The sequence below is a fragment of the Rhinolophus sinicus genome, linkage group LG17 (assembly GCF_036562045.2).
Source record: "Rhinolophus sinicus isolate RSC01 linkage group LG17, ASM3656204v1, whole genome shotgun sequence".
Classification (NCBI taxonomy): Eukaryota; Metazoa; Chordata; class Mammalia; order Chiroptera; family Rhinolophidae; genus Rhinolophus; species Rhinolophus sinicus.
This window is the reverse complement of record NC_133766.1, coordinates 2535046-2549610: the sequence shown is the minus strand read 5'-3', so window position 1 is coordinate 2549610 and position 14565 is coordinate 2535046. Positions and strand designations below refer to the sequence as shown.

At 47.5% G+C, this 14565-nt stretch overlaps 1 protein-coding gene across 1 annotated transcript; it reads left to right on the top strand.

Annotated features, from left to right (window-relative positions):
- The first annotated feature begins 3335 nt into the window (after nucleotides 1-3335).
- On the top strand, nucleotides 3336-14445 carry TADA1 (transcriptional adaptor 1). Its single transcript, XM_019747362.2, has 8 exons — nucleotides 3336-3570; nucleotides 6820-6911; nucleotides 7176-7241; nucleotides 8226-8323; nucleotides 9754-9963; nucleotides 11200-11351; nucleotides 13128-13290; nucleotides 13669-14445. The coding sequence occupies exons 1-8, from the start codon at nucleotides 3497-3499 to the stop codon at nucleotides 13819-13821; spliced, it is 1008 nt and encodes a 335-aa protein (XP_019602921.2). The 5' UTR covers nucleotides 3336-3496; the 3' UTR covers nucleotides 13822-14445.
- The last annotated feature ends 120 nt before the right edge of the window (nucleotides 14446-14565 follow it).

The following is a 14565-nucleotide window of genomic DNA, read 5'->3' as shown; positions in this document are numbered from 1 at the left end:
ATAAAGAGTGGGCCCATAAATACCTCGATATTATGGTGAGGGCTAACTTCATCCGTAATAGGAGCTCTCCGGGCCATCTGCTCTGTCTCGCTACAGACTGTCTGCAGGGTCCTTACTACAGCCATGGGACCAAGCGGGTCTTCGCCGTCGGGGTCCTGGAGTGAGAAGAGGCAACAGAATGTGAAGAGATGCTTCTGAGACTCCCTTCAAGACACAGAAACACCCTGGGGGGACCAAAGAGGCTGTGCCCACAGGTGGCTGCCTCTTCCTGTCCTTGGAAGCTCATTAGTGGTCCAGCTCTGCCCCAGATCCTTGCCTCTTAGCTGAGTAGTAACCCCGACAGCACTTTTATTCTCAGCTGATTGTCCTAATTCTAAATCTTCTCTTCCTTGTAACAGTATTTAAACCTACTCCTCTAACTGGGGAAAGGAGAATGGAATTGCTATAGGACAATTTTGTAAATAGACTTAAAGAAACAAGATTAAGCTAATATTTGTTATTTACATTTTATCATTTACAAGGACAGTTGATGGGCTTCTAATTAGCTTCCATCTGCGTTACAGGTCATGCCCCCCCATTCTTTAAATGTTTGTTCCTCTATTTTAAGACTCACTAACTCCAGGGAAATGCTTTGATTACATTAATGACAACCCTGAGAGTATCAAAACACATGGAAAAAAACAGTGTTCACTGTCCAGTGTTCTTGGGGTTGCTTGGGTGTCTTTCACTCACCAGAATCCCTACGTGTCTTCCATTTCTCCCAGTCCTAGAACTTTAATTTCCATGACCTTCTGAGACAGGGGAAGTGTACTGAACTCCCTGCAGGACTGTTACGGACTGAATGTTTGCACCCCAGCCCCACAGGTGTATGTTGTTAAGCCCCAGTGTGGTTGTGTTTGGTGTATTTGGAGAGAGGGCCTCTAAGGAAGTAATTACAGTTAAATGAGGCCCTAAGGGTGGGGCCCTCATCCAACAGGACTAGTGTCCTTCAAAGAGACACCAGAGAGAGTGACCCCTACCTCACTCCCCACCCCCCAGCAGCCCTTCACCCCACCCCACCCCTGGGCACCGAGGAAAGGCCATGTGAGAATGAAGACATGAAGCCAAAGAGAGAGGGCTTGCTAGAAACCAAATTTGCTGCCACCGTAATCATGGACTTCCAGCCTCCGAAACTGTGACGAACAAGTTTCTGTTGTTTAAGCCGCCGGGTCTGTGATACCTTGTGACTCTTGAGCAACGCAGGTTACAGGTGCCGACCCCAACAGTGGAGAATCTGCTTATAACTTCTAACTCTACACCCGGCCCTTCCAATACCCCGATTCAATCAACCACGGATTGAAAACAGCGCTTTCGATCACCTGCTGGGAATGTGAAAATACTGTTTTCCATCCTTAGTTGGTTGAATCTGCAGATGCGAAACCCGTGGATACCAAGGGCCCACTGTATTTATTGCTTTTAAATCTGCCTATAAGTGGACCCGCACAGTTCAAACCCATGGTGTTCCAGGATTGACTGCACTTATAAAGCTTCAGAGGGTTTGAAGCTGGGGCCCATGGATAGATCTGCATTTCAATAAAACTTTCAAATGTAATCCTATGTAGTGTATGCATTTAGAAACATTATTCTGAAAAGGGCTACAAAGCTTCACCGGACTGCCAATGAGATCCAAAAAATGAGGCACGAAAAAGATTATAAACCACTTTGCCTCCTCGGGCGGATATAAAGTAAATCTGTGTGCTGTCTGGCGACAGCCTATCCGATGTTTTCAACCATAAATCTTACCAGGACCGAATACATTCTAGTCTATACCCTTCAGCTACATTAAAACCTGTACATCGATACAGATATAGATGAGGAAGAACATTATATACAATTTTCTAAAATATTTAATTCTACCAGTGGAGTGTGAGAGTCGCTAGATTGCATGGTATGACCATATGTGTGTACCATATGTACCGTAATATTCCGTATAAGTATTACAAGTTACCATTATAATGGTAAGCTCAACGGGACAACTAAAAATATTCTCAATAATATTTTCAAGCCGAACTGTAAAAGTCCTTCCAGCAGAGCAGAGCTGCTGAGTCTGAAATGGAAAGAACTCACACAGTTGCTGACAGTGCTTAGAGGAGAAAGCTGGTGAGTCCATGCTAATAAGTGGAATAAAGTCCAGCGACACATATTTCTGCTGTGCTAGGCACTAGCCGGTGTAAAGGAGTCAGTGGTTTATAAATAGGTCTGAAGAACCTAAACGTCCGATCGGGGAGAAATAATAATAATAATAATAATAATAATAATAATAACCTCCAGATTTGAGACATCTCACAACTCCACCGACATCCACTCTTACTGCCCAAAACACCAGTGCTTCATAAAACACAGAATTGGGAAGAAACAAGCAAGCCGAGACCAAGCTTTTATGACTATATAAGTAAAACAGCCATGAACATGAGCTTTGGGGAGGGCTTTCCTTTGTACCGTATTTGTACCCAATTATATTTATAATCCTAAATAAGGACAAGCCTTATGCATAAAGTTTGTTACAGGATTGCTTTTAATAGACAAAAAAATGAAAACAATCTGTCTACCAACTGAGAAACAAGCTACGGTGTCCATTCTATCTGTGGGGTATTTATCTAGTGTGCGGTCTTGAAAATTATGATTAAAAAGACAATGTAACACCAGAGGGAAATATTTATATTATTATATTAAGATGAAAAAAGGCACCCAACCAAGATGCACAATTGAAGACAGAGTATGATTATAAATTATGGGGTGTGTGGGGCGTGGGGGGGGAAATCTCCCAGGTAAAAGTTTGTGGAAGGGGCTGGTAAAACACTGTTTCTTTCTTTTCTCCTTCGCCTGTGTGTTCCCTATTTTTCACAATTACTCCACTCACTCAGCAAATATTATGTGCCAGGCACTGCTCTAGGAATTGGAGAAACAGCAGAGACTAAACCACAAACCCTGTCCTCACGGAACTTCCATTTGAGCTGGAGGGGGCAGAAAATTAACAAGATAAATCCATTACATGGCGTATCAGATGACTAGTGCTCGACGAAAATTAAGGCAAAGAAAGAGAATAAAACTGATGCTGCTCTTACTTTCTGACCCGGAGGGGAAGCTACTTAGCCAGGTATCAGGACTGGAGGCCCAACGCCGAGCTCGCGCAGCAGGTGACACGCAGAAAGGGCGGGGACGCGCCAGCCCAGCAGGCGGCGCTGCAGGCCGGCCGCGGGGGGCGGGGCAGGCGGGGAGGGCGGGGCATAGGGGTCACGTGAGGGGCGGAGGCCTGAGCCAACACCCGATTTGGCTCCGCACTTTACCTTCAGACAGGCGGGCGGGGCCGACAACCAAACAAACGTCTTCTGAGCGTCTGGGGGCGGGACGGGCGGGAGCAGGCTGAGTCTCCGGCCCGAGTCCCGGGACGCGTTGGCTTTTCGGTTTTTGGTCGCTGTGGCCGAGAGGCCTGCGGTCGGGCTGAGACGTGGGAGCAATGGCGACCTTTGTGAGCGAGCTGGAGGCGGCTAAGAAGAACCTGAGCGAAGCCCTGGGAGACAACGTGAAACAGTAAGAGCCGCCCAGGGGCCTCCGCGCGGGCACCTCAGCCCCGGGGCGCCGACCTGCCCGGAGACGTCCCCGCCGCCCGGCCCTGGGCAGCCTCGCTCTTCCCGGGCGGCGGGGCCTCGGGGCCAGGCGGGCCGCGGGACTCAGCGCGCTGGAGGCCGGGCCTCCCTGCCTCCCTCGGGACTGGGACTGTGCACGGGTGGGGCGGGGAAAGCGCGCTTCACGCCCGAGGGCCTACTGAGCGGGTGCGGGGCCTGTGCGGGGTGCGAGGCGCGGGGTGCGGGAGGCCGGCGGAGCCCGCACCGCGCTGGGCGGCCCGCCACAGGAGGGCTTCCTGGAGGCGGAGGCTTATTGCGCTCGAGTGAGGTGTAGGCGCTGTCGGTAAGAGCGTGGACGGCAATATGGGAAGGCAGACAGACCCTCCAGCAGAACAATAGTCACCGAAGCAGTAGCGGGCATTTATCGAGCACCTTTCGAGCGCTCTGAATGGATTGTCTCATCCTCACGGCGGAGGTGTGAGCCTGGTGTAATCCCCATTGGATAGATGAGAAGACAGATGTAGAGAGGTTAGTAGCTCTTCAAGAGTCACAGCAGGATAGGGACGCTTGCGTGTGCTTTTTGGCTCTGATACCTAGTAGGGGTTGCAAAGGACCCCAGAGGTGCCCAGCCAGACTTTCCCCCAAGTTACAGCAAGGGACCGAGGACACAGTGGGATCAGATGCGGATTGGCAGGGTGTAAAAGCAATAATTCAGCCAAGGCCCAAGCCAGGTACTATCGTAGAAGGAACCTGTGAGATGCAAGGACAAGTTTGGAAATTTGCAAAACATTAATTGTTGTCACAATTTTACTTTTCAAAATACAGGAAGCCAGTTTTAAACTGCACGTGAGAATGCCTGTGTTTGTTGCAGTTAAATGCGTCGGTGACATTCGACACATTTGCATTACTCAGTAGATGCACCCGGTCAAAGGACACGGCTGGAGGGGGGAGGGACGAGGGGCGAGTTTTCGCCAACACTTTCTCCTCCTCTTTCTCGTTCTGTTCTTTATTAGGACTGGATTGAAGTTACTTACCTTGAATGTCATACATGATTTTTGCAGTTTTCCCTTCTTGTGAAATTTTGGGGTGGCAGAGTTGACAGTGCTTCTCATCCTCAAAAGATACGCAGAATTCCCATGGAAGGCATCTTACACACGCATGGCCTACACGGAGTGACTCAAAACGAGATATCATTGCTAAAGATTATTTTAAGATTATGAATGTTCGTAAATCAAATTTAGTACAAACACTAGAATTAAAATCGAATCTGTTATTTTGGCATCATTTTTAAATTTTTGACAAACATTTATTAACACCCAGAGAGAAATGTTCTGACTAGTATTTTAATATTCATGTGTACTGTCGATCTGTTTCTTTGCTTACTTAATTAAAAATTCTTAATTATTTTAACAGGTAAAATTGACAGCTTTCACTTCATTAAAAACCATACCTTTTTACTTTTGTAGTACCTGTAGCATTTACGTTTTTTGAAGCACAGTAGACATTTCACTCTGTTACATCTAGGTGCTCACAAATGTTTGAAAAGGGATGCTTCCATACTGCAATAAGTCTGCGGACCTGGCTGGTGAGTGTGATTTGTTAGATGTGACAGTAACCTCTGTGGTCCCACACTCATCACACAGGGTTAGGGTTGCCAGTAGGTGTCGATGTTAATAGTAGTCCCTATTTTGTCTGTAAAAGGCCAGCACTGGCTCCCCGACGTTGGTCAAATACAGACTCGGAAGCTAAATTTGGAGCACGTGTGGTATGAACCTTTACTAATGAAGCAATCAAATAGACCTGTGTGCCAGCAACAGTTAGTAGTCCAGGATGGTTCAGTAGTAGTAGTTTTTCTGCTCTTTCATTGGCTTTCACCCCATCTCCTTAAAAAGTGCTTCTTGGTTGAACAGTCTGTAATATTGCTCTACAGTCACTTCTCACATTTCCCCTGTGCATAGTTTGCTTTGGACCATCTAAGAGTGGTCCTGGGTAGGCAACACCTGTAAGGTATATGAGGAACTCAGGTGTGAGTAGTTTTCTGCTTACCCGGTGGTCCAGGTGTCCTGTCAAGTTGTGTGCCCACTTCAGCTCCTATGGAGACATCCGCTTTGCTGGCTAACTCACTGTGTGCTGTGCCCTGTGGCGTGACATGTTCAAATAGGTGCTGAATTTTTTGGATGACTTGGTCGTATGTTACTCAGTTTTCTCCAGGTGTCTCCAGTCCTTCCCAGTCTGACCCACTTATACTCGTCAGCATCATCCTCAGTGCCTTTTGGTATTGTCGGGGAAAAGAGCCACGTGCCCATGGGTACAGAGCGGGTTAACGCAGGGACCAGGATGGGGAACAAGCCTTCCAACTCCTGATGGCCAGGGCTGGCTATTGGGGTGAGCAAAGTTTGCCATTGGAGAAGGTCGATAGCATTCTGTTGGCCCAGTTTCCTGGTAGAGCCTGTCTTGGTTCTAGAACAAGTTCACTTGCTCCCGATATGCATATATCGACACCTTTCTTGTAAAATAGTGACATGGGGCTTTGAAATAATGAAGTTTTTCTCGTGTTACTTTCCTCTTTCGTTGGCTAGAATGGTATGGGGAAAATTCTTTTGTTTTTCATTGAAGCTTCATTTCATAATTGTTTCTGTCCTTAAAAAAAAAAAGGCATCTAAGGGTCCACCTTTGGGACGTTATCAATGAGTATGTGACTGTTAGGTGAAAGTGGTGCGAAGCTCTAGAACTAAACATGTTTTGCTGTTGTATGAAATGGGTCTTGGGCAACTTTAAGTCTCCATTAAATCTATGGGTTTTCTCCTGGAAAAAAAAATGCACATGAGCCCAAAGCTGTGCCTGCAATTGCCAGGTACATACGGAGATACCTACTAAGACACCTTGAAGCTGATCTGTGAACAGAAGTCCTACTGGGGGTATAATAAGGCAGTTCTCTCTCTCTCTCTCTCTCTCTCTCTCTCTCTCTCTCTATTCTATTTCATCTTATAAGGACACCAGTCACATTGGATTAGGCCCCCCCACCCGGACAATTCCATTGTAACAAATTACCTCTTTGCAGGCGCTGTCTCCAAATCCAGTCCGGTTCTGAGGTATCGGAGGGGATCAGCCCCTAACACTAGGGGGAACAGTGTCCTTCCTGGGCGTGGGAGCCGATAGGGTGAACTCGGGAAAGAAGCCACACCTGCTCTCAGTGCTGTTTCTGCCTCTGCAGGTACTGGGCGAACTTGAAGTTGTGGTTCAAACAGAAGATCAGCAAAGAAGAGTTTGACCTTGAAGCTCATCGGCTTCTCACACAGGACAATGGTAACATGATTACCTGGGGAGCTATTTTCCTGTTCTGAAGCTTTACCAGATTTACAGCAAATTACAGTCTTTTCACTTACAAAAGTAAACGTTTGGTTTTAGTGGCATGCAAAGGTACTTTAATAATGCGGATATTTAGAAAAGTGTAAAGAATGGCAGAGCAGGGGATATCTAAAATCCTTAAAAGCTGGACGTTATAAAATAGTGATTTCTTTGTGTTGTGAGTATGTTGGGCCTAACTTGTGACACTCTTCCCTTTTTCAGTCCATTCTCACAACGATTTCCTCCTGGCTATTCTCACACGGTGTCAGATTTTGGTGTCTACACCAGGTAAGGGACTGGAACTACTCGTGGGGATGCCCATCCAGAAAGCCACAGAGCCCTAGGCTTTCGCTTCCTGGAACAGACACCTCTGCTGTCTGTTCTGCGAACAACGAGGGGACATGTTATTATGTAGGCATGGATTCCTTTATAGAACCTTGTTGAAGCAGGTGACTTCCCTGGATTGACCTTGACGTTTGGCCTTGACTCCCCACTTAGCTGGATTTTAGATACTGAAGTCATGAGCCGTGAGGGAGGGCTGGGTGGTCAGGGTGAAGAGAATGCACAGCAGGCAGCCGGTGTTCGGAGAGGGTTTGATCTTGTTTTTAGCTCTCCTGAGCCCGCCTGGTGCCCACCTCTCCAAAGCCAGAACTTTCGATTTCTCCCGGGCAGGTGGCCTGCTCCCGCCTCACTTACCAGCCTGTTACTTAGTAGAGCTCTTGTTTTGGCTGGCTAGCCCCGGTTACGGCCAACCTGCATCTGCTTCATAAGGCAGAACCTTCTTAGGCCATCCTTGAAATGTGTGGAGATCTCATCTTGTCTGCCACTCGTTTTCCTTGTAATCTTTGTTGTGTGAGTGTGTCCCTTAGTGTCCCCCTGTTGTCACTTTTGGCAGGGTCTTGAAAGAGAGAAGAGGTAAGTACCGTGCTCAGTTCACCACCTTGAACTAGGAAATCCTGTCCCTACTTTTATAATACTGCTGCTACTGATAAGCAAACTAAACACCCGGTAAACGTTAACTAAGAATATGAAAGGCAGATTTGTCTTCCTAAATGAATCGTTTTGGTCACAACAAGAAAAAATGTGATTTGAGAGAACTTAGGATTTTGTGTGGAGACTTTAGAGAAGTAGAAAGAGAAGGTCTGGATTTAAGTATTTATAATTTATTTTCATTACTAGAGAGTTCCATACTTTGTTGGCCCCAAATGAAATCAGGCTTAGCAGTTATCGGTTGTCATTATTTTCTCTTACGGTTGTTTTTCTGTCTCCTAGAGGGTGCTGGATCTTTGCCCTGGACCGGGGGGTCTGCAGCCAAACCAGGAAAACCAAAGGGAAAGAAAAAGCTTTCTTCTGTTCGTCAGAAATTTGATGTAGGTTGTGCTTCAGTAGACGTTGGTAACGACTGAGTTAAGTACGGGCGAGATAGAATTGGCTTAAGTTTTTAAATAAGTATTAAAATACTGGTAGTAGAGTTGGAAAAAAAGGGGGGACAGGGACATCATTTGGGGAGAAAAGGTGTTAACCGTTTGTGAAGTTGGTGAAGGTTTCAAAGACTGTCAGTCCAGGTGCCTGAATTTTTATAATTCTAGTCTGTTACTGCATAAATAGTAATTTGTTATCATTAGCACCTGATGATTTTTCAGTGATTCAGGAACTGTGTCTGGGTCCTTTCTCCTCCTAAATGTTTTTCCGGAAGGAATGGTATTTCTCGGATTGACTTCTGCAGGCCGCTGGCAGGGTCCTGCTGGTGGCCAGCAAGGCCCCGAGCCTTCCCGGGGTCAGAGAAGTCAGGAAGGCATTTGGCTGTGAAGTTTGTAAACATGAGAGTAACTTGCCTTTTCCAGTTTCTATCTAGGGAACAAAGTGTCCCCAAAGTATCCCTTTTATAGATTTTGACGGGGTCTTGATAGCTTTATCGATTGACATAGCAAACATTTATTTCTACTTTTGCTCTGTATTTTATGTCAATGATTTTCAATCTGGAGGCTATAGTATCTCCAGAGGGGCACACTTGGCTTCCACAGGCATATTCGATACAAAATGCAGTGTTATACCCGGAAAACGGAAAAACAAGTGTTGCTATTAGACTATAAACTTCCAACAGGGACAAGCCTAGTTGCTCCCAAATCTCGTATGTATGGGCTTAAGCAGAATCCCCACTGATTCTGGAGAACAGAAATGGGCTATTAGACTCTCCTAGAGGAAGGCTGACATTTTATGAGTGGAAAAAAGTTGAGAAAAACAATTTTAAATAATTAGTATGACCACGTCTTGGAAAGATTCTGTATTGAGAACTATAAGTAGAAGAGAATAGTAACTAAATAGTTACACTACACAGCCTTATCTTGGAGTATTTTTGTTAGATCTGTTATATTGGTTAGCTGAGCTTTAATTAAAGCGTTCATTATACATTTAAATTTTTCAGAACCTGCTTACTTACCCGTAGACTTAACATGCTCCGACTTGTTTGAAGATAGTTTGATATTTCTCCATCTCCCTAATTATTATTTTTAGCACTGAGCTATCAATTCTGTGGTTACCCAGGTACTGATTGATTAGAATAAACTGCTACGCATACGGCCATTCCTCCCCTTAATTCACGTCTTCATCATTACCTTGTAATGCATGTGAATCCGTGACTATTTGTGCACAAAGTTGCTTTTTTCTTTTTGATCCCTGTGGACTGGTTTTGGTGGCGTTCATTTGTGGGCTCTCAGGCGCCAATCCGTCACTGACTTTTGTTTGTGTCGTATTACTCGCCACTGTAATGAATAACTTTGAAAAGTTTTCTTACTCGTAGCATAGATTCCAGCCTCAAAATCCCCTCTCGGGAGCCCAGCAGTTTGTGGCAAAGGACCCCCAAGATGACGATGACTTGAAACTTTGTTCCCACACCATGATGCTGCCCACGCGGGGCCAGCTCGAAGGGAGGATGATAGTGACCGCGTACGAGCATGGTCTGGACAACGTCACCGAAGAGGCGGTGTCCGCTGTGGTCTACGCCGTGGAGGTGGGTTTGCTGGTGGCAGGAAGTTTCACCTGTTGCATGTGACGAGCGCGTGTGTGTGGTTGAGAGTTGGTGCTGTGGGAAAAGAACCTCACAGTCATTCCGATCGCAGAATTGTCATCACTGACGTTTTCTTTTGGGGGGAGAAACACATCCCATTGCCGACGGTTGCCTTCACTTAACAGATGGAGCTTTCAGGAAGGTTACTTATGACATGACACTTTCACTTGATCTGATGTGTAATTTGTCAACGAGGGAAGAGTTTTGAAGGGAAAAAATGAGGTTGAGCATGCCGAAGCTTCCAAGCACATGTTTGTGCTGTGGGCGGGCGTTCGAGGGGTGTCCCCGTGACGTCTGAACACTGGTTGTCTCAGCGCTTCCGTTCATCCACTCATTGTGTTCACTTAGTCACCTGACAGAATAGACACTGGGCTCTATGGTGCACAGGCACTGTCAGGTGACTTTGGGTCATCGTTCAGTTCGCTGGGTCTCCGTGTCCTCACCTGTACCTCAAAGTTTATAAGTTATAAACGTTAAACGAATCTGTGTGTGGAGATTATAAATTGTACCATGAAGTCCTGACACAAGATGATCTTACTGCTTTAAGTGAAGCGCCAGCCCTGATCCTGCGACCCTGCTAGTAACGGGAGGCTAGGCCTAGTTTTGTCTGTTTCACAGACATCCTCCACCCAGTATTACTGGGCTCTCATAAAGGTGAAGAGATGTGAAATACCTCATTTTGTATTTCCTATATATTTGTTGTTTATGTGGCTTCTGAGAGAGCCATGGTTCTTTTCGGGCAAGGATTTCAGTAGATTTGGCAACACAACCAGTAAATCCTAGATCTTGAAACCTTTTGTCCCGTTTTAAACCAAGTTTCTTTTTAAAAATGTATTCATTTCTGTGCTTTTATTTAAAGGTATCCGAAAGTTATTTTGGGGAGAGAGGAGCCCATTTAGAGATACACAAACTTCTTTAATAACTTTCATGTAGAACAAGCCCAGCTTAAATAGAGCTAAATAAAAACAGCGCGTGTCCCTCATCCCTCCCCCCTCCGCCCGCCCCGCCTGGTCTGGCTCTGTGGCTCGTTAGTGAACATCCATTTGGTTCCAGCCGTGCTAGTCTGTCCCGCGTCTCCATCCACCAAACGCCAATAAAATTATCGGGTCAATGGATGTTTTCTGATTTGCTTTTAAAGAGGAGTTCATGCTTTTTTCTTTTTCTCTCTCGTTTTTACAGAATCACCTTAAAGATATATTGGCATCAGTTGTGTCGAGAAGGAAAGCTTACCGGTTACGCGATGGTCATTTTAAATATGCGTTTGGTAGTAACGTGACCCCACAGCCGTACCTGAAGAACAGCGTCGTGGCTTACAACAGCTTGATAGAAAGGTACGGAAGTGGCTCGTGGTTCTGTGTCGTCCTCTCCCCTGCGTTACGCCCCTCTGATGTCACAGACCATGGGGACATGATTGCTTGTTGCGTTTCTGTAAGTCTAAGGTACCTTGGAGAAGTTTTCTTTTATTGCGCTGGACTCGTGCATGATAGCTAGCGAGCTCTGTATCGGAAGCGAAGGTGCAGTTTGGCTGCTACGTGTGTTCAATGTGATGTCCCCCATTCTGAGGACGAGTGCCCTTGGGCTCCTGAGGGTCAGCCCCTGCCTGCTCTCATCGGAAGTGTGGGCTCTGGTTCTTGGGGCAACGCTGGGTTCCTTGGTGGCGGGGGGAGCGGTAGGTGTTTCTCCAAGCCCTCATCTGGCTCCTGCCGCTGTAGCTCGAGACAGTGGCCTGTGCTGGGTGTCATCAGGTCACGCGTGGCTGCCTGCTGTGCAGAGCTGGGACCCCTGTCCGAATTCCACTGAGGGCTCCCAGGACCGCCTGTGAGGTGACCTGGATGACCCGTGGGTTGTCTGTTCTGCCCCTCCACCTGCCTTTCTTCGCCCACCCACCAAAAAATTTTTTGTCCGAATTTTAAGCTTTTGGAGTGGGGGATACTATACTTTTCCCCGTGGTAACTGAAGTGACCGCATTTCTCTGAGTGCTGGACTTCGTGTATCTGGTTATTTAGGGAGAAGAGATAAAAAGATGACAGGGAGACCCAAGTTCAGAGAAGAGTGTGATTGGGAAGCAGGCAGGAGGGATGGTGGTACAGAAATGTCAGGGAGGGAGGAGGCGCTGTGATGGTAAAGGACAGCGGGTTAGTCTGAGAAGTGGTGTGGGCCCCACCCCGAGGCTCCCAGCAGCGCCGAGCGCCTTCCCTGCCTCTGAAGACCCCCCACCCCCAGGGCCCACGGTGAAGCGTTCCACAAACTGGGCTCCGTTTACATCCGCTTCTCCATCTCGGGCAGACATATCTGTCGGAATTACTTGTTCCTATCTGTAAGTCACTCTTCTGTAGAGGAAATCAGACCCCACAAAGTGGCTGCTTGGAGTGGTGGACGCCGGCCCCCCTCCCTCCTGAGCTGGGCGCTGGGGCTCCTGCCTCAGATCGCACCTCCTTCCCGGAACAGGCTGCCTTTGTCGCGGCTGAAACCCACGCTGGGGCCCCACTTGCCCTTTGCTCCGAGTCACCTCCTCTTGGTTGCTTCACCTGCCTCGTGCTCTTCCCAGCTGTACAGGTTCTCCCCCTCTGTTCTGATAGGGAAATTAGGCCTCACCTCCCAGCGGTTAGTGTATCTGGGTCCTATTTTGGGACATTGGCAAGATCTGGATTCATTTTCCCCACCCTCCATTTTTGCCTGTGGCTTCCTCTGTGCTGGGTCTTTTCTGGCTTGTTATTTCTGATCCCGTCGTCCTCAGTACCATCTGCCTTCCTCTCCAAGTCAGTTGTCTTCCATTTCCTCTTTCTTTCATTGAGGTCTGTTATTGTTTCCAACTAGAAGGTCTTTCAGGGCAGGAAGCAATTCTGGCTCAGTCTCCCGAGCCGAGCGTCGTAAGTATGGAACTTTGTGGAGGGAAGAGGGTAAATGTAGCTGCTGTACATTTTGTTTCCCTCTGAAAATGACAGGCGTGTGTGCGCGCTCGCTGAAAGTCACTGGGTTTCGACTTCGTTTTCAGATCTCTCTCGTAAGACGAGGATTCTTGTTCTCTAGCTCCCATCCCTCTTCTAGCCGTCCAGTTGTCTCCTCCTTCGTGGCCAGGCATGTTTCTAAAATACTCTTGTTTCCAGCCCTCCAGCCTTTTCTGGCCCCTGTGCTGGTCAGAATCCCACTTGCCACCCACCGCCCGACGACGCTGAGCAGCAGGCCGCACTCCTGCTGGCCTGCTCTGGGGACACCCTCCCGGCGTCCTTGCCGCCAGTGAACATGTACGACCTGTTTGAAGCGTTGCAGGTAACTCTGGGCTCTGCAAGGTTTACCTGGATTGACGGCTAGGCCCCAGGTTTCCTCAGGTCGACAGAGATGAGGGAGCAGCTGTCCCACTTCCTGGCTTTATGTGTCTCGGTTTCTGTTGTCTATTAATGTCACTCATCAAAGCCTCATTTTTCAAATCCTGGGCCCAGGGGTCCCTCCTAATTTACCCACCTCCCCAACGAAAGACAGAGAAGGAAAAACATGCCCTTGTTTTCTTATTCCTGTTTCGGAACCTTGCTATTGCCTATTCTCGGCTGGTTTGGGATTCGTTAGGTTCTGGTTTCACGTTTGCAGGTTTATATGCTGGAAAAGCCAGTACCTGCAGTGTAACTGGAGCCCTGCTCGTTTCCCTCCCAGGTGCACAGGGAAGCCATTCCCACGCATACTGTGTACGCTCTCAACATCGAGAGGGTCATCACGAAGCTCTGGCACCCAACCCACGAGGAGCTGCAGCAGGACCAGGTCCACCGCCAGCGCCTGGCCACCACCGAGGGGCTTCTGCTCTGCTGAGCCAGGCGAGGGGGAGCAGGGCCCTCAGCACACGTATGGCTTGTGAGAGATGGAATGTTCCCGGGGTCCACACTTTAAGACTGAAGTGTATAGTGTAAATATAACCTTTCCTATGGAAATGTGACATGGAGTACCTTTTGTGTTGCTACTGTGAAGCCATTAATACAACTCTGATTTTGACCGTGACCCCTATGTGTGGATGTGTGTGTGTGTTCCCATCGTGGGAGCAGAGGCGGCACTGATGAAATCCTGTGCCTGGGATGGAGGTGTGTAGGCCCCTGAGGTCTAGCATCGTGTGGCTGCATGTAGGTGACCTCCTAGAACTGTTGTAACTTGGTCCCCTTGCTCAGCAGTACGTTCATCTGCGTGCTCAGTGCCATCACCTGTTCTGTACCTGACACGTCTAAGATGTCTGCCTTTCTCCGGAAGAACCGTGCCCTTGCATTTTGAAGTAACCTACACAGTGTTCCCAGTCAGATACCTCCTTTCGTGGTCAGTTTAAGTTTTAACAGCTATAGGTAGCGCCCTAAAAATTCATCACAACTCCATAGAAAACATGACTTAGAAACGCTGTGCTGAAAGACAAAATAAAGTTTTTTGCATTAAAAAAACATTAAAACTCTCGCAATGTTATTAACCTTATAAAACGTCTTCTCATAACTCAGGTTTCTTTCAAAGTTAATACGCCCAGAGACTTCGATTGGCAGGTTCTTCTGTTAACTGTTTCAAGTCCACATGACCAGA